Here is a 22,764-nt window from a genome sequence, read left to right as displayed (position 1 = left end):
CTCCCAGAGCGTAAGGCGTAATATTGTTTCGCAATGTCTGTTTGTCAAAGAAGAATTGAAGCGAAAGGTGTGGCGTAATAATGAAATACGTTGTCTCTTTGGGAGCTTCAATTATAAAACAAACCTAAGGAATAGTTAAGTGCTGACCGTAAAATACAAATGCAATCTGGCGAACGCTGGCTATATATGTGCATAAAGTAATTTATGTCATTGAACTGCTCTGTTCATGTTTTATGGACACAGCACTCTATTCTCAGAATATATATCTATATACCTGCGGCCGTGACAACGAAAACGACAATTCCCTTGAGAGTTTATATATGCGCCACAGCAATAAAAGAAAGAACACTATGGAAGAATAACTTCAGAATAATATTTGTAATCATAACAAATAACAACCTGCGTTTTGTTTAAAAGAAACTACTAATCATATTGTTGAGCGACCACCCTGTTGAAGTGTTAGAAGTCAAATCGATATTCAGTAAATGTTGTTCTTGAAGCATTGTAAAAAAATTAAGGTCAAGTACACCGTCGATTCGTGTACCTCTAAATTAACACGCGATGCATGAACTGGGGAATTTTCTATAGATATTTCCATAGAATGTCAATTGCGTGTCAATTTGGCTACCGCTGATTGGCACGCTCTTCTTAGAAATACGCTGGCTGTTTACGAAGTCAGGCGTGCGGGTTTATCGCATATTCATAACATTAGCGGAACAGCTATTTTCCCGCGAAGAAGAAAGAAAAAGTTCACGCAAGCGTGCTATTATTAGGCTGTGTTTTTATTTCTTCATGTGTTTGCTTCAATGTGCCTCACATTCCTTGAGCTAACGATAAGCTTTTCCTACTAAGCGAGTAAGAGTAAGAAGCCGTAAATAAATTAAAAAAAAAAGAACAATACTTATGACTCTCGACTTTGCATTGCACCAAGCGAGGGACTTCTGTAGAAACAGTTCCATTACGACGTGGAGAGCTTGCTTGGAACGACGACGTACGCAGAAATTAATGAGCCATTTTTTTGCATAAGAACACGTGCGGAGGACGCTTATTCTTATACATTGATCTTTTTAGTCCTATACCGTGTGCGTGTACGAATGCGCGTGTGCTTTATACAGTAGTACATGAAATTTACTAGATGATCAAGGTAACTTTAGCGTTGTGTTCCTTGGCTGGTGTTGGAAGGGTAAGTTGGAAAACGCAAAAGTAGCTGAGTGGGAGGAAAGAGCCGTAATTAACCTTAGTAAGCTTTTTTATTTCGGCGATATCGCTGTACAGATTCTAGACGTCGGCAAGGAAGTCGTGAAGTTTAACGGGTAGCCGTAAAATAACCATAATTCTCGAAGCCTAAAATGTTAGATGCTGCAGAAGTGTAATATGAACAAACAATCGAAGTCTAATTCAGTTTAAAAAGAACTAGTGCGGCAAAAAAGACATTGGCGGAAACGATACGAAGCTCTGGACATAAAAAAATTACTTTGCGTCGAAACTTGTTTATTCTCTGCTCATCTTTTGCTTTTCTCTAAGACGCGCTGTAGTTCATCTGGTGATTTGTGTACGCAACGTTACTGCGCACGCTATTGGCGTATTGCAAGCGGCGAAGCAAACCACGGATGAGTGGAGCCACGGGTGATGACAAACGTTCTCGCGGTGCCGTCACTGCGCGGACATGTAAGCGTGATGACGTCAGAATATCACTTGCAACGAGCGGCCTCAAGGAGCGTGTATGTTTGTCCGGTGGCCGGAAGTGGCAAGAAGAGGACAGAATGTGGGTTTCCTTTCGTGAACACGCCCATGACATTGGTTCTTTTGCAGCGCCTCTTTTGACTGTGCTGCACACGTCATTTAAAACAAAGCTTTCTTTGACTATTCCTCTCTGCAAGCTCTAACAGGTGGGCTTATGTCATTCCTCTACCTCCACCTCATATTCTATTACTGTAATTAGTTATTGATCATTCAATCGCTCTAGTTCCATCATAGTCCTCGAGTAGTTGTCAAACGGTCAGCGTGCCTCCATGGTCTGGGCTTCGTAGTGATGCCATCGCCATTATGCCATCTGTTAGCCCTTGTTTGGAACGCTTGCTGTAGTTAACACACACATTTAACATAACGCGCTCGGCCATTTGTCCGGTGTTTTGTGCACCTTGTTGAGAAAGACAGTAGCGGCACGCATTTGCGTGTATTCCGGAGGCCACGCCAATGTACAGTACTGTGGAGTGAAAGACCGAAGCTGTGCGCATATCAACGAAGAATTTCTTGAGAACTTGGACACTGGGAGCCTGTTGCTGCGGTAGCATAGCAGACTATACGGAAGTGGTGTTAGGTATCGGGTGTCTCAGCTTGCGGCTGCATATGTGCAGAGCTGATAGACGAAGCGGACAAGGCGATGGTGAGTTAAGGCAATTGTATATACATATAAACAGAGGCGTTACATATTCGGCACTGGGGCCGACAGCTTATTGGGCTCGCACTGATGTGCGACGATGACCCGGGATTTCTTCGTTCGCTGTCCCCGTCTTCCCGCCCAGCTTGGTTCTTTTATAGCCCTGGGATGCCTTGCGTCAGCCAGTAGTTCGAAGCCTCCAATCAGGAACCACCGTTGGTCGCTGCCTGGAATCGAATCGTTGGATGAGAGGGCTTGCCGGACGTCGCGTGAGGAATTGCCGTCGGTTACGTCAGGCGCACTGCAGGAGTTGCCGTCGGTTGCATGAGACTCCCGCTTTGGTTGGCACCCGTTTCATCAGGCACTTAGCTGGTGTTGACGCGGGTTGCATCAGGCAGTCTATCGAAGTTGACGTCACTTGCGTCAAACGTTCTACCATCTTGAATGCCTTGCCGAAGCAAGCAAGTTTGGGTTGGGAGCCCTGACATAACAATGGAATCACGTATGTCTGCTTTTTTAACCTATTCGCGTGGAGCTCCAAGCAGTATTTGGCTGGCTTGTCTTGTTCTCATAATGCCACTAGCGACCCTTTCCCAGCCAGTTTGTCGACGATCACAAGGTTTATGTGTCCTCCTAGGTCTAGCCTTTTGTGTGCTGCGTCCGTGTGTTTGTCTGAGCGTAACTGTGTGCGATGCGTATCTCTAGTATCTTATCCCCCAAGGTAACCAACTCGAGTCAACTCCACTCGAATTACCTGGATTCCTTTACACCGCTTCCTCAGAGCTTCCGATGCCCTTGGTAGGCTGTACCTAAATTAAAAACAAGGAATGGCTTCAAAGCTTGGAAAGGAATTCAATAGAAGGATCCGTCAAAGGCCCAAGCAGAAATGAGTTTATGAACTGGAGGTAAAGAAAAGAAAATAATAGCGCATTTGTGGGAACGGGGGAAACTTCCTTTTACCCGGATTTGAGAGAAAAGCACCGCTTTTGTACCGAGACTTGCGCAAAACGCTCAGAACGGTGAGCGAAGGTGAATGCGGTGCCTCATTCCTCGAGGGTCTTCGTTTTGTCATTTTACTATTTGTTCGATCCTGCTTCCATGTGATCCCATACCGGCACGCCCTTGTGTTTTGCACCCGCTGCATAAGCCTGGTTCTTTTATAGCCCTGGGATGCGAAATAATCGACGAACAAAAAAAAAATGAAGGAATGAGTGCAGGAACTTTTTCCCTCCACGAAGCAAAGATCGCAAATCCCGTACCTTCGTCAACAGTGTGCCCGCATACCTTACTGTAGTTCTTTACTTACTGTGTAGTTGTACAGTCTCTTTATCGTACTTCTTTCCGCGTTATTTTCTTTTTAATCGCCTCGTTCTTCTTGCTTATATCTTGAACCACTGTACTACCATATCCGATCGAGGTTGGCATAGCTTAGTTGATTCCCTTGATCTTTTTTTTTTTTTGCGTTCTTTTCGACGCATTGACCAGCCCTCGCTAGCTAGCTTCACTGTGTTCAGAGATTCCGTCTCACTTTTGCATACGAAAATTTTTTTGTTGTGCTCTTGTGTCTTCCTTAAGGTGACGCTTCTGTCCTTTTTCCCTCATCGAAAGAAGATCGGTGCGGAGTTCTTCCTGGCACCGTGTCCCCTTTAAAACAAATAAAACGTTTATAGGCCTTTTTTTTTTGCCGAGTTGTTGAAAATGGGAGAACTTGGGCGGAACTGCCGATAACAATAAAATAGAAATCTCACCGAAAAACCATACGCTTAAGGATTCGCAAACAAAAGGAGACATAAAACTTTGAGGCTGGTGTGGTAGTTGAACGCGCCCGGTTGGAATGTGTCCATGCTCCGCGGACCAATTGAGGCAGGAAATTCAGACGTCAAGATTCTTTCGAGAATACTTACGTAGCTCCCCCCCACTACATTGCAAGGACGGTGAAAAGAAGGAAAGGAATTTAGGAACGCGACAGTGGACGCGAACAGCTAGCGAAACGAAACTATCGAGCGGCTAGGAAGGAGCTCCTCTACTGGTTTCTCACGGGACCGCTGCTATTTTATCCCATTTGTCTTTAGCCTTGCAAGAAGAGGAGGTAAGTTATTTTTTTTCTTCATTTTTTACTAATCTACGATTTTGGTCCTGCTCTTCTCTTTCTAGTAAAGCTATCTACGTCTTTGTTTTCATAAACTCCTTCCAAAAAGGCTAACATCTAGACTAGACTGTTATTCCTTGACACGCGTGTACCTTTAATCTTTTTTTTTCCCTTGTTGGTATGTGTTGTTTTTTATTCACCAGTGCCTTCTTTGCGGCTGCTGTCTCTGTTTCAACGCTTTGTGTTTTGCACGTACGCAATTTTTCTATTTTTGCGAGGATATATAAAAATTTATATTTCTCTGCATGAGTACCAAAAGTTCACGCTCAACGTTTTTGTAGTGAATGGTGGTTGAAAAGTACCGTGCAATATTTTCTCATGCTTGTTTCTGACCCTCCCACCACACCATCAAACCAGCACTATATAAACACAGGCAGTTCGCTTCTCTGCTTTTGCTCAGGTATACGCCAACTTCATTTAACCAGGCAATACGAGGGAGCTAGAGTTACGGGTGCACGGACTTCCTTTCAAGCAACTTGTGTTAGCTTCTCCTATGTTAAAGGTCTCGAGTTCATATTTGTTTTCTGCTTTAGGCGCTCTTCTCTGGTTACTAATGATCTATTGGATTTTTTTTTTGTGATAGCTTTATTCACCTTGGTGACTACAACATAGGTTTTAAAAGAAGAACAAAACAGCTATAGTGATCAATTTTAGTAGAATGCAGTAGAATGCAGATGTCTCTATTTTTGTGGTAGCTTTGTTCGCCTAGGTGAATACAACATGACTTGGCAGTAGAACACAGCCAAATCTGCAATCTCTGCTTCTGCTGTTTTCACCTCAAGACCGTAGGAGAACGCTCATGTTTTACAGCGATGAACTTACAAAATTTAGAGAGTTCGCAAGGTTTGCTATCTTCCGAAAGAACCACTAAAAAAACAAAAAAAACAGGGCAACATTCCTATAGGCAGCGAAGACAGCGAGCGTCGTGGGCTGATACCTGGTCCGTCTTATCGCTGCATTTCATTTTATTGCGATAGCAATTATATGGACAGTCTCTGCTGAATTTTGCCGTGGCCGTCGCCGCCGTCATGCACCGTATATGTATAAGTATTGTGAAGAAAAAGACGCGTCGCCGGTCAGCAGTATCGCCAACGCTCGCCTCGCGCTGCTGATTGCTGGCATCTTTCTGGACGGTGCTCGGCCCCGACTCGCTGTGTTTGTTCAGAGCGTCACCACAGGAACGCACCGCCAATAAACCTCTTCTCAGTATGTATATATATATAAAAGCCCCAAAGAAAAATTCAGAAAAATGCTTCCGAAGCGCGGAATCGAACCCCGTGACCTCTTGCTCTGCAGCGAGTGGCGCTAACCACTACGCCACGAAACGCAGATCCTCCACGTAGCTAACGGCGATCGTTATATACAAACCCTTTACCGCTGGACGGACTCAGAGACGGCACGCGCTTATAAGCGTTTCTTCATTACCAGCGAGATGGCGCTAGGAGCGCGACGGGCGCATTTAAAAGTCGTCGGCGAGCTCGCTCGCTTCTTGTTAGATTTGCGCAGGGAGAACCTTTCCCTTCCGCTGTCTGCTCGCGCGGTTTTCTCGTGCTGAGGGGAAGAGGGATGTTTCACGCTTTCACCGTGATGTCCGCTCTCATGTTACGGAGCGTACGAAAGTCACTCGAGCTCAATGGACGCCGCTAAACGAACAGACAGAAGATGAGCGCGAACTATCAAGTGTCACAAGCTCGACACTTGAAGCACGCTAGTTTCCTTCGCTGTTTCGGCCGCCTTTGCAACAGGAGCACTGTTCAAACTGAGAGTATCCACTGGCAAGCCTCACTTCTTATAGCATTAGTTTCTTGCTATCGCATTCATTGCTTCGCCCTTGCGGCGAAACTGTGACTTTTTTTGATGGATGCATCCCTAGTCCTTACCATTCTTCTGTAGTTATTTTATGACTGCTTCTTATTGTCTAGGTGGTTAGATGTACAGCTATTAGAGGAAAGCGAGAGAGAGAAGAAATATTAGAGAAGGAAATGCAGGGAGGTTAACCAGTTTAGGAAAAGCGGTTTGCTACCCTATGCATGGGGACAGGGTGGGGGAGATTTAAAGATGGAGAGGAAAGAGGGAGAGAAAGGGCACATGATACAGCACACACTAGAATCAGTCGGTCACTCATGCGTGGTACGCGACATTTCTGTCACAGCCGCTTGTCCAAGTTTGCCTCTCTTAAAAACCTCAGCAGTGCCTTCGTCGCCTTCAGCTGCGATGTATTCTGTTGAGGACATGCAATAATTGTTTCAACAGACATTTGTCTACTGTCAAGGTGCACTAGAACGGATGCCAGTGACTGTCTCTGAGCATTATATACCGGACAGTACGCACAGGACGTGGTGTAGCATCTCCTCGCAACGACAGTGTATCAACTCAGTGTACCAGAGTAAAGGAGAATGCAAGCACATCTGAAGTGAGCGAGTTTTTGTACTTTTCCCGGTGCATTTGTCATTCTGACCCGTTTCTTGATGGTTGTGTAGCTTTCATGAATTTGAAAAGAATTGTGGTACACGTTTTATATGTTTCATTTCAAGTCCCTGTTTCCAAGAATGAAACGCAGATACCGCAATCATAGCTAGTTTTTCGCTCCTCTTAGTTTGCATAAAAGACAAGCTCAAACATGCAGCGCGAGATTTTCGTATAGCTTAGTCTCCAAGGCGGCCAGTGCCCATTATCATTGAATACGTGAAAAGACAAAGTATTGCAAACGAGCGGCTTGTGTCTTTATATATACGCCTTATCACACGTTACGTTCACACGAGCATAACAAAGCATAGCTACGCGCCCACAATTTAACGCCACGTACGACTCATGCAGAACGGTGTGTTCAGACAAGAGTCCCGTTAAGGCCCAGCGAGAACACTGCGAATACGCGTGAAAGTTCGCAGTGGACTTAAGCCACGCCCCATCCACATCAGAGAGGCTTAGTCGAATCTGCAATTCAAATCGTCGAGACGACGTTGGGCACACACCAGCGCTTCCTGGCACACACCAGCGCTTCCTCGACGAGTCAGCGTCGCATTTGCACCTGTTGTGTCTTGCCTTAAAATTCTCAAGAGGCGAGTCCCAACTACTGGGCTCGTAGCGCGCCCGAAGAACACCCTTGTGTCTTTGTTTAACGTCCTCCAGGCGGCAGCACGGTACTTCAAAAAGGTGCCGGGCAGCAGGCTTCCACTGAGGCGATTAGCCAGCACCCCCCCCCCCCCCCAGGAAAGTTGTTTCGTATGCGTAAGGCTCACAGAAAAGAACTGGGGTTGCTCGTGACATCTGCAGGGATCTGCATACTTGATTGCATCTCAAGTGTTTATTGTAAACCGCTATTCTTCGACGTAGTCAATAATACAAAGACCACCTCTCTGTTTTTATTCGCAAAAGGACATTCCGAATTGCAAGCAATCGGTGTTTCGACATGTTTACAGGGAAAGAACTAGACCTTTCCCGGATTAAGAAGCATGCTGTGTATCGTTGGTGTAGAGGGGAGAGAGGGGGTTAACTTTGTATGTGCACACGCACGAACATAAACTATAATTAAAACCTCCTCCCTTACCTCCCTCCCCCTCCCGATAACTACGCTCCTGCCGTCTAGTCATACACATATGCTGTGGGTTATACAAATTAGCGTGAAGTAGTACAAGTGGCAAGGGTAAATATAGGCAAACGCTGTTAACGAGGTAATAAACATTCAATGAAGTCCAAAAGATAGAGATGAAAAGTGAAAAATGTACAGGCGTTAAAGATGCAATGGTCAACATACCACATCTTCCAAGAAAACGACTCTCACTTATTTTCATCAGTGAAAACGCGGATGATGCTTACGTAAAAAGACGCTTTTTCATTTCTTCCCGGCTACGACGACCTGATTTCGAAAGGACCGGAATGCAATAACGCTCGTCTACCATATCATCAGTGCAAATCAAATATCCCCAGGGTGATCGAAATGAACCAGGAACATCGCACTACACGGCAGTCCTAACCAACTGCGCAGTTCTGGTGCGTTAGCTCAGACAGATTTTTTTTTCTCCAGGGTTATATGTGTCGTCTCGTGGACCATGTGAGTACTGCTGTGCTTGTATTTGCAAACTGTACTTGATCGGCCATTTACTATAACAAGTATGATAGTGCCAGTAAAACGGGAAGTCATTGTTTTTCCTGACGTGGTTAGCGCGCTGACAAATACGGTGGTTAAGGGCTGTTCCTTCAGCCCAGCAAGCATCGCGGGACACGGTAATCCTATATGCTGTCCCGCTCACACAATGAACGCCGCGTTTCCATCTTTAGCTTTACGCGGTTCATTTCGTTCGACGACAGAGCTGCTTCTCTTGGAAAACAAAGGCAGTTCTTGTGGAAAAACAAAGCAAAACTCCCGTAGACTGTCGGCACTTCCTATATTTCTCTCTCTTTCTTTCTTTTTCTTTTTTAGGCCGAGGGACACCTGATTCTTGCACAGGATGACGACGACTGCACTCCGCGTAGCCGCGCCCGCTTGAGCAGCATCGATTCCTAAACACTCCTTCTGTTCTAACGAGAAGCGTTATATCGGAAGCGAACTCGGATTTCAGCAGTACTTTTTGTATGAGCATAAAGAACGTCATTTTATAAAGCCAAATAGAAAGAAAACCCTCCGGTGCATAAGAGTAGGGTATACGGTAGTGAAATATTACACCCTATACAATATTACAAATGTTACAAGTATGATAGTGCCAGTAAAAAAAAAAGTCATTGTTTTTCCTGAAGTGGTTAGCGCGCTGACAAATACGGTCGTTTAGGGCTGTATGCTGTCCCGCTCACACAATGTACGTCGCGTTTCGATCTTTAGCTTTACGCGGTTCGTTCACAATAACAACTGTTGGACAAATAAAGTTTATTCAACTCAACAACGACATACTAATAACTGACTTAGAAATAACTCAACAATTTGTGTGAGGCCTAGCTACCGCATATATTCGCCTATAGCAAACAACGATTGATGTTGTTTATGACCGCACATGCCTAATGTTGAATAGTTTTGCCCAATGTTTGCTTGCGTTGGCAAGTGTTATCCGGCTTCAGGCCAATGTTGTCTATTGTGTGCTAGAGCAGCATGCATTGGCCTAGCCACGGGGATATTGAACCCCGCCGCTCCCCCCCCCCTCCTTTTTTAAAATTTTTGTTTGTGTACATATACGTGCACAACCCCCCCCCCCTGCCTCCATAAACACAGACTCCTCTGAAAAATTTCTGGCTACGCCCCTGGCAGCGTAGCCAGAAATATATTAAGACACGCGAACTACTATGTTCTCCTACACCGTTACACACGACAGTTATCTTCAGAGAAATTCGGTGCGCTTATTTTTCTGTTCCGTAGATTGTCTCCCCATCGTATACCAGCACTTCCTCTATGCAGGCAATGCGAAGCCAAGTCGTGGGTGCAGTAAAACGAACGTTCACGGCGTTTGTCTTAGTGTTTGAGTGGCGCAGGCGAAAATGTTTACTCTTAGGTATTTGCTGTGAGTTGAAATAAAAGACAGTAATGTTTCCTGCTTGCAGGGGTCGTACTTACGGCAAACGTAGCCAGTGCTGAGCGCCAGTCCAATGATCGCAAAATAACAGAGAAACAAAACACCAAGGTTACATTCTCAGCAATCTCATGGTTCGCTATTACAACGGCAAAATTCCCTCTTCATATGTAATGAGCTTGCTTGAACAAAACATTTTACGCCAGATAAAATGCAACTAGGACGTCCAACTTCCTTCCCGTGTCTTTCCTTACCTGGAGTTGTCCTGTCTTATCTAAAATGCACGCGTAAGAGTGTAAAATTCTGCTATGTGGGTAGACATCGTTTTTTTTAAAGGACGATGTGGAAATAAGTTAAGACGAATAAGCACAATTCATACTATACGCAACAACAAAAAAATAATGGTAATGACAATCAGGAACTCTTTTTTTTTCCCTTCAATAGCGACTTTCTTGACTACTCCGCCACAAGTTTGATTTATTTCGATTTATTTGTTATTTGTAAATGGGGGGAGGATGATCATTTCCTTCGTCATTAATACGTGAAGTAACTTTCTCTCATGCAAACTTATTTTTGTCGTTAACCACAAATGTGCAATAAAATGGATGTTCTTTTGTAAGAATTTTTTGTCGTAATTTAGTTAGACGTGATTAGAGATGCACCAAATTTTAATATTTGCAGGTGACTCCCTACAGCTCGCCATGAGTCCTCTTCTAGGCGTTTTGATCGGCGCTGTGGCTGCGCTGATTCTTGTAGCCATCATAATCATTATCATCATGAGAATGCGTGCTCACGACAATGATGCAGGTAAATACAGCAAAAGAGCTATAAAGAGTTAGCTTAATGTAGTGCAGTGTGTTTGCGCGTGTGCCTGCGTGTGTGGTTGTGTACGTGTGTGTTTTCAATCATGTGCTCCTGCTAGAAACGAAATACGGGTCATATTGCGTACCTAAATGACGTAGGGTGAAAATTTAAGCACTATAATTTACTCAAGAGTCAGGCAATATTTACATGAATATGCTCAATGAGCGCCGTAATGAAGCGATGTGCAATAATGAAGTGAGGAAAAAAACGCACATTACTGATCGCATTCCGTAAACTAAGACATATTTGTAGGTTTAAACCACGATGGTTGTTTACGTAACATATTTTCAGCGCTTATCATGATGATATTTCAGAATGGAACACATTTTTGCATTAGCGGTTATAAAATGTATTACACGTGCCACATTTCTTGTTTCATTCGTATATACCGAGTAACTAGGCTATGAATCAGTTGAGTTCTGTATGGGTCGCAGTGACTGAGAACGAGCCAGTTGCTAACCACCAAAAATACAGTCTGGTTTAAGAAAAAGGCTAAGTACGTTTACTATGAAAGCTCTGCAGACGAAGTTCTACGGCGAGAGCTAAGCATGAGAGCAACAAATGGATACCATTATGCATTTTTTAATTTCCTGCAGCTGTCTTGCTATCTATATTATATTTCCCTGAAGTCACGTCTAAATTTCTTTCAGATTCCAGGGAGCTGAACACTGCCGAAAAGTGAGTAACGGATTATCTTTTCGTACAGATAGAAAAAAAAAAAACAATTCGCTGCCGACAAAAGCTGAGCGAGCATTGAAACCGTCTCGTACAATCTTCTCCCGTGTGCATCGACCAAAACGTCTTTATTGCAGCAACGCAACGGCGTCTCCTGGTGCAGTCTCGAACAACGTGCGCCGAAATGGCCGAGCAGCGACCTAGGTGTACTCGTAGTGCCGTCGGTGGGGAGAACGGTGACAGAGCATTCGATAAAGCACAGTAAAGAGGGCACTGGCGCTCGCATGCTTCACCTCGTATTTTGTTTTAGCTCCTCACTTTGGTGCGGTGCCACCCGTATTCACAGCTCGTTGGCCAGCCGTTTCAGCATACGCAGTCCGGGACAGTACGTGTGTGCCTGGTCAGGCCGTGACTTTTGCGAGGCCCGAGGACTTACGCAGAGAACACTGTGTACTGTGAGAAGCTGCCAGTTACCAGTGCACTTGTGTATAACGAATTGTAAACGAACAGTTACGTAAGTGGCGTGAATTCAATGTGTTCGGATGAAAGAAATGTGTTATAAATTTATTTATTACCTTTTCAAAAAACGAGTGATCGCGCGTGTGTGTGTGTGTTTGTTTTGTTAAATAAAGATGGTGATAGCACATAAAATGTATCGTGAAAGCCAACTTAGCAACCAAATCTTGGCTCATCACCATGGCAGCAAAGTAATGCAAAGAGAGGCTCATTTAATTATTGAGTGACCTTTGTACAGCGGAGCTCTTAAAACCTAGCTCAAACGGGTGTGTTGACGTTCGCAGGAGAGCGAAGGAGGGTGAGGAGGAGGGCAGAAAGTAAAGCATAGAAGAGCCACATATACGCTAATATAGCAAGGGTGTGGGAAAGGGAAGATAGAGCGAAGAGGGGGTGAGAGCGTAAAGCAAAACCTAGTCATGTGTAGTGTAGTATAGCATGGCGTAGGAAAGCTGAGGGGGAGGATGTGTGATGCGAGGGTAAGGAGGAGGGAGAGAAAGAGGGAGAGGAGTAATGAGGTTATAGCATACTATAGCGCAGGCTAGTGAAAAAGGGAGGTAAGTTGGAGCTTGGAGACATACAGGTGGTCAAGCGGAGAACCATGCTAAACCTTGCCCATCTTCGCCTAATTTTGCATCACTTACCATCTCATCTCATCGTTGAGGCGTGCCCTAAGCTGCGCTGTACATTAGCCTTTGCGACGTCAAGACGGTTAAGCCTCGCATAATTTTTTAGTTGTATCCACGGATAACTACCCTAAATGAACTTTGTGTATCAGTGAACTCTCTGGAAAGTAGTTTTCAATAATGAAGTGTATAGTTCCTGTATTGAAGCGGCTTCGTATACCCTTGGCCCCAGTATACCTTCATCTGGGCCAGCATTCACCACAACGCTCTTGCGCCAGAGTTCTTCGAAAGAAAATTTTGTCCAGTCGTGATGCCGGGCATATTATTAGCGAAGGTAACCGACCAGTGGGAAATTACGTTTGCGAAGAAAAGCTTTATGAATTCAGCCCCTGTTCCTTCAAGTGCAAGTCAGGCCGTGTACTGCACATGAACTGATGCCACTGTGTCCTCCTTTCTCCTCCGCCTTTTTTTGCGTTTCGTTTCTCGTTCGTTTTGGTTGGGCGCCTCTGATTCGCAGGTCTCAGACCCTTTTGCGAAAAGGCGTCGTTGTTGAGGACACAAGCGAAGGCGACATCAAAGACCCGGATATCATACCGCCAAAGACAGATTTGGAAGGTAGGTTGAAAGAAAACTATATTTCGTTTCACGGATTTTCACTGCACAGACCAGGAACGCTCCGCTAATTTGGCATTATTGTAATACGCAGCATCAATGGTGTTCTGTTCTCCTAGAATGACTATGTTCGGCTCCCTGCAAGGTCTTTGAGGACCAATTCTATTGTTTATGTTCCTTTTTCATCGCAGATCCAGAGTGGGTCTTCCGCCAATTGAATGGATCCAATGGTAGGATACGACAGGATGGGAGCATTTCCAAGGGCGGCATGATGTACGGCACGTTGCCAAATGTCAAGGTTCAGATACCGCCTCAGGTGTGTTCTAGAATTATAATCTTTTTTTGTTCAGTGAATGTCATTTGCTGCCATTCTTCGCTACTACAACCACCTCGACCCTACTGCGCCATTTATTCTCCAACTTCGCACTCTGTGTGGGTGATGGAGATGGTTCCAGATGCGCACCCCTAATCGCTGGAGTAATTGACAAGGAAAACTACATTGACCGATCAAAGAGTTTCCGTTGATACATTCAGTTTTCCTAGTTCACTATACTATATAGTATTTTTATGTCCTTTCCATTTGTCATCCCCGCCCTATAGCAATTCCGTGACGACATGATGTACCGTGAACGGCACTATCCGGGCAGCGGAGTTCGTGGCGACCTGGACAGCAGCCCCGGGGAGCGGCAGCGCAGCGGCGGTACGTTTCGGCCCCAAGGCAGCATGCCAGATCCTGATGAGGTGGACCGTATGATCGCTTCCTCCAAGGCTCCCTTGCACACGGCCACATTAATGCGTCGAAGTCCACAGGTATGGTTCCTCACGTCACTGGCATTCAAATTTATGGGGTAGCCGTTTCGCCCAGTTGAACATCCCATTTACACAAATTGTCCCTAATTCCCAGCCTCGTACCTATCTTCTGCCTTCTCTCTTTCATATCAGCAGAGGCGGGACACCCCGGAGCGTGAGCGGCGCACCATATCGACTCCCGTCTGACAGGCGGAGACGACGTTCGGGCAGGTCCCTTACGAGGACGGGGATCAGGTGGAGGAGCGACCCGGACCGCCCTTCTGTCCGAACGACGACGCTTCGACCGCCGAGTGCCCGGAGGAAGACGACGAGGAACCCTCTGTGATCGCCGCTGCCGCCGCCTCGAGACGGCGTCACCACCTCCACGAGACCACCGCCAGTGCCTTCTCCAGCCAACAGAGACGCTACCCCGTTGCCAGCGACCGAGAGCTTCGAGCTCGGAACACGCCGACGCCGGGACAGTGCGTCTTCCACGGACTCTTACATGTCCTGGAGTGCGGGTCAGCCCGCCGTCAGGTCACGTGGCTCCTCGCAAGAACAGGAAATGCTACGTCACCACCGGCAGGCGTGGCTAGGAGCCACTCTGCCTCGCGGAGGATTCTCGCAACAGCAGCAGCCACAGCAGCCGCTGGAGCATGAGCGGCGCAACTCATTCGGCGATGAAGGACCGCGTTACGAGAACACTGCATTCCTCAGACAGCTTCAGCTGCGAAATATGGCCGATGAACCATCAGCCGCTTCAGGGGCCACGTTGCGTGGCACAAGGCGTAGTTGCCGCGTGTGAGTGTCGTCGCAGTGCTCGTGATGGCTGGCAGCTTACGCAGCGAAGAATGGGAGTGGAGTTTGCAAAAAAAGGTTTGCTTGCATCGAGATTGAGGATGGCCTACATGATTACGACAAATTTTACTGAATATGACCGGCAGTAAGATTTGTATCCGCGGTTCTTCCACTACCTTGTTGTCAAATTCTAAAATTAGGGCAGCACTGTTCAAGTCCGGAAGGCCATTATAGCCATCACAGAGGCACTACTAAAGAAATTGCGGTTTGCTTCTGCACTTAAAGTTGGTTAAAGCAGTGCGCGTCTTGCGCCTCGTGTAACCTTCGTTATTACGTTAATCCTTTGGAAGAGCAAGTTATTTTCACGCTGCGGGAGTCACCAGCTTGACCGAGTTCTCCATTATCACATGTGAGGCGCTGCCGTGTTATGGCGCACGATGAACGCACTTTTGCAAGTACCTAACACACCGTTTATAGCAAAGTGGCTTCGGCGAACATCGCCGAGTTTCTTTATGTTTTTTTTTTGATATTGTATTGACAATAATGAGACTAGCAGGGGCGGCAATGATGGAACGCCAATCACCAGCTGCATACTTGGCTCTTCTGAGTGCTCGGAATTTTTGTGCACATGATTGCGCACGAGTAAGAATATCAAGCGTGCTTTTGGTATACCCAAATTAAGATATAAATGGCGATTCGACTCGCCTTAATAGAAAATGTACAATGGAAGCACCAAAAAACATACCTTTCTAGCCTAATCTTCTAGGTCTTCTATCTCTCTGTGGTCGGTGTGACATTCAGCACTGTTAGAACACCAATCTATCAAGGTGATACCACATGATCTGATCAGGTGAGCTTTTTTGTGATGATAATTTCAGGTTTTGTTAAGAGAAGTGCAGTGTTGTGTATCACGATTTTTATCACTTAGTTTAATGAGTCATCAGCTAGACCAAATCTTTTTATAGCCTCCACTTGCGTAGATCGTTGGCTGCGCATTCTTCTTTCACAATTGCGCACTCCCCATGCCGCAGAAATTTTTTGTCCTACGCAGATAAAGGTAAGTGTCGTTACAAGGCTTGCCAAGAATGCATCACGAATGTGTGAAAATTGGTGTAACTCGTTTTAAAAAAACACACGCATACGCCGGGAACAGTAAGGCAGCTCCAAATGGACTCTCGGGAGGTGGTGAAAACATTGACGGCTGGACCGATGTATATAGCTCGAACAATGGATGAAACAGACTGCGAAACTGCTGGTACTAAACGCCAAACTGATAGGCTGACTCTATTTCCTGCAAAACGGCGCCCTCGAGAACACATTTTTTTTTTGTTGTTCAAAAGAGGCTAAAGCTAGTTCGAGAAAGTGGTGACTCTCACATGTGTGTACCGTGTAGCTACACGTGTATAGCGAGCAAGCTAAAATGATTGCTGCTTGGATGAGTCAAATGTACCATGCCGAATTTTTTTAGATTTCGGGGAGGGTCGATTTGAGAAATTTCAACGTGCGAGTCCATTTCTTAGTTGCATAGAGTATGAGTAAGTTGGTATTAGTCACTCAACTTCGTAGCAATACATTTTTCTTTGGTCTGAGGTGCCCATATGTCGAATACTAATTTACTAAGCGTAAAGGATGCCCGACATATTTCGTATGCCTCTATTAGTTCTAATATTGCTCCTTATGTAAACGCAAGGGGCCTTTCTGTAATAACACGCTCACGACGGTGAGAGAATAATATAGACGGTGGTGGCTGAACATGCTGTTGCGCCGTAGCACGGCCATTATTCTGCAGGCCACGTAGCTTATGCGACGTACTTGCGCAGCCTGCTTCGGAGCTCGCGGTCTCGAACAGGCGGCACCTGGCAGACGTTCTGAACGCCGTTACAACTGCTGCGCCACACAACTATAAACACATGCTGTGGGCTGTAAGACAACGTCAGTCTGACCTATTCTAGAAAGACTGTTGTGTAGTCGCGTGGCTGCTCTGCTTTTTGTTTTGTTTTGTTTTTTGTGTACGCTACTAATGCATATACATATAAAAAGCTGGATTTAAAGTATGCTCTTATACACGTCGGATGGCAATATTTCAACGTTGCCACGACGACGCATCACACCTGTTTAGGCTCAAAATGATTATTGAATAGAACACAATTTCCGGGCATTTGTAGCTTATCTAGAATATTTGTGTGGAAATGACGTTGCTAACATCTCACCGCTTGCAGCGTTATCGACAATAACTGAAAGTGTAATAATTTTTTTAAAGAATGTTGGCTCCTAAAGCAGCGCTCGGTGGTCCTAAGTGCCTTAGAAGCCCCCAAGAGATGATAATTGTTACATTTGTTGAATTGTGTTTTTTCCACGAACTCACGACGCGTGACTGTGAAAAGTGAGGACAAAAATATGATCTTTAGTGTGTTCTACTGCATCACTGTATTCGCAGGTCTGTTTACTTACTGCTATTTATCTTTCCTGATTGAGTGCTTTCACTCTGACATGTATACTGTGTGCTTGTAATCATTGTAAGTAATTTAGCTAAAGCTGTTGCACAGCGATTAGATTGTTTATTTATCATTAATGCATGCTAGGCATTGCTACTGCCACATTGGCAGTTTCGATGTGCGAGACCAATCTGAATTCCGGCTGAATTCGAGCATGATAAATTTTTATGGGGTGAATATTACACATCAGTATCCGAATCGAGTTGTCCAAAAGTAAATCTGCACTGAAAAACGCGATACTCTGCAGAATATACTGCTGTCCAAATCAGAAAGCCAACGCCGTGTGATTTTAGAAATTTTGGAATGCACAGACAATATCAACGGCACAGGGCCTCAAGCTGACTACATAAAAAAACCTTTAAAGATTTTTGCCGCTAACCTAAATATTGCTTACGTGAACGTTAGTGTTTACTGCGCCAAATATTCATAACAATAAATCCTCTCTAGAAATTAATCGCAGGTAATCAATGCTTTAAGAAAAGCCTGAATTTGTCACTTACAGCAAAAACGTACTTTCGGGGCAATGTTTCATTGACAACATTAGAGGAACCTTGTGGGTGCTATTAGATGAAAAAAAAGGGAAAAAGGCAGTGTTGGTCAGCCAATGATTGCGACAGTCGGCGTGTACTGTGAGGAGCTGATTTACGCAGAAAAGTGACAACTGGAGAGATAAATGCTATAGTTCTCTAAAGAGCCGTGAGCTCAATGTTTTCTAATTGCACACAAATATTAACTAGGCAAGGCTCGGAATGCACTGAAAGTTACTTTTGGCTTTCAAATTGATTTATAGATCTATCGACCTGTCGTCAGGCGATGAACTTGTATTTTTTTTCTTTTTTTTCCAGGATACGACTTTAAAACCTGCTACTTATTACGAGGGTTCTTGTCCATTATACCTGATTCACTGATTAACAGTACTGTCTATATACGCACACAGAAATACTGCATGTGCTTTTATGCTTTAACATTCTGGTAGTCTTACTGTTTGTGTGTGAGAGGGGCTAACATTTTCAGATTGAGAATACATGCTTATGTAAAACGGAGCTCTCATAAAACAGAGTAGCCTATCGCAGCGCACGTTCACTTCCTTTGGCTTTGTGACACTCCTTCCTTCTGAAGTAGCTTACTGCATGTGTAGAACGACGGGAATTGAATGTAGCTCAATTTTGAGACACGAAAAAAAAAAAGAAAGACGCGAGAGCTTCAGAACTCACTATATTTCCAAGTCAGGGTTCGTCACATTCGAGGGCGAACTGGAGAAAACCGTAGATACCCGTACTTCTCTTTCTCGTTTCACAGCATGGCTAGAGAGTGTTCATAGCGAAATTTTAAAAAAGAAGCCGATCTTAAAACATGTTCTCTCTTGGCCTAGCTTGCAGCAGTACACAGCACGAGGGGTTCAATACTAATCTCATCATACTAAACTTCCTAACGCTATATCATCTACCGTATAAAATTGAAACCTTCATATTTCAACTTTACGCGAATTTATGATCGCATGTAAAAAAAGATTGCAGTCTGCGTCGCACTACAGTGTTCGGAGTATTCATAGGCACTGATGCGAGATAACTAGCTCCCCACGGATGAGAATGATAAAGCGCTGCGAATGCGTTTCCATAGAAACGGCACCCTGGGCTGCACATTTGTTAGAGAAAGACGCATCTATTCGTAGAGAAAGAGACTTTCTTTTATCTTTTCGCTATAGAATCTCTTTCAAATTAACGAGCACTGTATCCGGTCGAGACGAGACACCGTATTTTTGTAACGCGCACTTGATCGCACTGACACGACGTCGGTGATTAGCCGTAGCTTCTTTTATTGGGCGAATAATATTCGCCCCCCCCCCCCCCCTACACGATGCTAGCGCTTAATAAGCAGCTCCTTCTTTGACCTCGTGACACGCTTTTTATTATCAAGGCCGAACCGGCGTCGGCTTTTGCGGCGGTCGCGTCTTTTCGCGACAAAGGCGACGGCGATGCAGATGGGACTACGGACAGGCAGCCGTGCGTAACGCGCGCAGAAGAACGACCATTAATGCGTCGCGATACGTGCACGGTCATTGTGCCTTTTGTTGCGCGGTCGTCCTCGACAAGGCAGCGTTCTATTTGGGATGGCATCGTTTATGGCTGCAGGACATTCACCAGCCGTCCTTGTGTTCGCCTCGCTCTCCTCCGGTCCTTGTAATGCGCGAGCATCCCTTCCTGCTTGGAATCTTATTGCGCCTGGCTTCGAGCGAATAGTCGATGCTTCGACCCGCCGTCGGGCGCTTTTACGGTACCCTCCGACGCGTGTCGCCTATTTTGTCCCAAATCGTAGTGGTCTTTCATGCAGAAGGCGCCACCCCTCGCGCGAAGGCAATCTTTTCTTGCACCGTCGCCTCGCTCTCACATTGCTATACACTAATCATATTCCAGCGATTTCTTAGGTTTTGCCGCTCGCTCTTCCCAACGATTCTCTCGTAGGTTTCTATGCGCTAAACGTTATAGCGCCGTTATTCCTGAGGTGTTCGCGCGCGCTTGTATCGGCGGACATTGGTAGCGCACTTGGCCGTCTAAAATGTTTTACGCGGGCAGTATTTACTATCTGGTATATATCCGCAATTGATGACACGCTTGCTTCTATTTACGATACGACAGTACTTGCTTTCTCTGGCTATATAGGAACGATTTTTGGGCAGACTTTGTACTAACTTCAAGTAACGTAACCAAATGGGTGGTCACCTACAGATTCTTTATGTTCTTGGCGCTTTCTAGCATTATTTTACATTGATAGTTTTTTGTGGCATTGCGATAAGAGAATTCAATAACATGGAGTTGAAAACACGGTTTTTATGAGCCTTTCAGTATATAGTATCAAGTCCCTCAGTAGTAATGTTCAGTGCCCGGCCTTGATCTGGAAAACGCCCAATATATTGTACCTAACATCTTTTTCTTTTTTGGTATGACGTCAATTCAGTACAAGTACCAGGACGTCGTAAGAAAAAATTAAACTTGTGGACCTAACAACAATGCTGTGAACATTAAAAGTAACTTGGAATTATGCAAGAATGCGAAGGATAAGTGGAGTGAGGTTACAGACTGCCGGCCTATATAGCATAAGTGAAGAATTTCTGCTTAAAAATATACAACAGCTTTTTTTTTTAAATGAGGCATTGCGATAACAAGCAAATCTCCCGGGCCAAAATTTACAAGAACCTCACGCAAGGTATGCGCATGTTCCACGATATACCGCCATTGAAGATTGCGAAAAATTTGCGATTTAAATGTACCTGAATCAGGGCAGCGTTTTTCCTTTTTCTGTCCTCACTTTCCCTTACTTTAGCATTGAGGATAACTTCCTTAGCACGTCTCATATTTCTGTGAATGTATTCTAAGGGGATCTTGCTTAACAACAAAATAGACAAAATTGACAGCGCGAAGTAAAAACGAACTTAATACCATCCCATTCCATGTAACGCTTCCCCCATTTCCCTGTTATCAGAGGGTCTTCTTTTTTTAAACTTTTTTTAGCGGTGGGGATGCAACCGGGGGTATAAAATAGATCTCGATCTAACAGCATGCTATCTGTCCGAAACACACGTAGAAATGTGTGCTTTTTAATGACCTTACTGCATCTACTGGAGCATCTTTGTTATGAACAAGCCCTGAATATACCCGGCATTCTTCATAACCTCTGACTCGTCGGGTGTGTTCGCTAATTTTTTTATTACCGCTGTAAGTAAAAAAAAAGAAGAGTTGTATGTGCTGACGGAGAGGGGGAGAGAGAGAGAAGCGATAAAATGGGGCAAGGTTAAGCAGGATACTTTTGTATAACGCCAAACACAAAGTCACGTGGCACGTCACGTGACCATCGGAAGAAAGGTTGCGTCTATGTAGGCCATTCTTCACAGCGTGTCTGCTATGCTAAATATGCTCGAGAAAATGTGTACTCACACATCTGAACTATGAAAGCATGTCTAGAGCCGGATGCCGGCAAACACGTGTTCCCGCATTAATTCTCCGTGCGCCACTTCTTGTTTGCTTGTTTGTTTGTCTGTCACTGAGACTAAGGACCGACCAAGCGTACCACTGCATGTGGTATAACGTGGGCACATCCGTACATAGACATTAATACGCATCCCCGTTTTACCTGATTGTAAAAAAAAATAATTTCATGAACTTGAGAGCGATGCCGCTAACAAGAAGGAACTTAGAGAGAAATAAAAAAAAATGGTGTGTTCACAGCCCTGGTCTATTTCCACAGGCCTACAGCATTCATTATTCGCTAAGCACTCACCTGTAAATACGCGTGCGACGTCAGAGAGAGAGAAAGTAACCGCCGTTGTGTCCGGCAGTGAAGTGTTGTTTTCGCGTTTCTGTGTTTACGCTTCGACCATGACGTCATTTGAACTCGCTGATTGTGCTGGCATTCTGTGGCGAATTGTTACATTGGAGGTTTGTAGTGACTGAATCTCCAACAACGGCTTGTACATAATGTTTCACTGGTAGAACCGCATCGGGCTGTATATAAGTACATACAGTATACGGTCGACTAATAAATAGGGAATTGAAGTGTACATAGTACTTCGCATGTCGATTCCTTACTATATAGGTTGACTTTTCTTGTAATAAATAAAGTTTGGCTTTGTACTATGCGTTGTAGTCCGCGTCTACTTAATCGCTACGGTGCGCCTGCTGATGTGAGCCATCACTGGATAAGCGTACCACATGGTTTATATAATCGCTATGTTTTCCTGCATATATTTCGTAGTCACAGGAAGCAAAGCCCGCAATCAGAGAGCCCACCACAAGCTCTGAACGGTTCCCAAGAGGACACACTGGCCAGCCATCATGGTGTAGACATTGGCAAAGAACGGCTGTCCTATGACACAGTTAACTCATTTTTTTTTTTCGAAAGACTGCCCTTTGGCATAACATATGTGCATGATATCACGAGAGGCGCGTCACACGTAAACAAATAAGTTGAATTCGTGCATGAAGTCTAATAAGAATCGGCGGAATGGTCCCTGTGTCCACCATCGTAAGTCAAGAGGGTGACCGGGACGGTGACCGGCTGCTTTGAGATGGCGAAGGCGTGCTTGCTATAGGCCCGGGCACGGCCGCAGCAAGTGTGTCACGTCCATTGCAGTTGTAGAAGCGTCACAAAAGGAGCATGTGGTTCCGTACGCTGCGTGGTAGCGCTGCGGCCAGTGGGCGGTCCCTGCAGGCGTATGCGCAACCCCAACTCGAAGTCTCCGGAGCGTCACCTCCTCTAACATGTGCATCGCTTGTGCAGTCTTGTTCGAAGTAGCTACTGTCAAAGACGACGACAACAACAACGCGAATAAAAGCACTAAGGTCCTCCTAGCTAAGCAACATGAGTTCACACC

General features: G+C 45.1%; 1 protein-coding gene across 1 annotated transcript in view; it reads left to right on the top strand.

Annotated features, from left to right (window-relative positions):
• Positions 1-22,027, top strand: part of LOC119393594 (nephrin) — a 198,716-nt gene extending 176,689 nt beyond the window's left edge. Inside the window, exons 14-19 of the mRNA XM_037660703.2 lie at positions 10,706-10,831; positions 11,539-11,566; positions 13,220-13,317; positions 13,506-13,630; positions 13,915-14,124; positions 14,260-22,027. Of these exons, the coding sequence (XP_037516631.1) occupies positions 10,706-10,831; positions 11,539-11,566; positions 13,220-13,317; positions 13,506-13,630; positions 13,915-14,124; positions 14,260-14,310 (638 nt within the window). The 3' untranslated portion in view covers positions 14,311-22,027. The remainder of the gene's footprint in view (positions 1-10,705; positions 10,832-11,538; positions 11,567-13,219; positions 13,318-13,505; positions 13,631-13,914; positions 14,125-14,259) is intronic.
• The last annotated feature ends 737 nt before the right edge of the window (positions 22,028-22,764 follow it).

This window comes from Rhipicephalus sanguineus, chromosome 5 (assembly GCF_013339695.2).
Source record: "Rhipicephalus sanguineus isolate Rsan-2018 chromosome 5, BIME_Rsan_1.4, whole genome shotgun sequence".
Lineage (NCBI taxonomy): Eukaryota > Metazoa > Arthropoda > Arachnida > Ixodida > Ixodidae > Rhipicephalus > Rhipicephalus sanguineus.
Note: the sequence above shows the minus strand (reverse complement) of the source record. Positions and strands in the feature narration are given on the sequence as shown.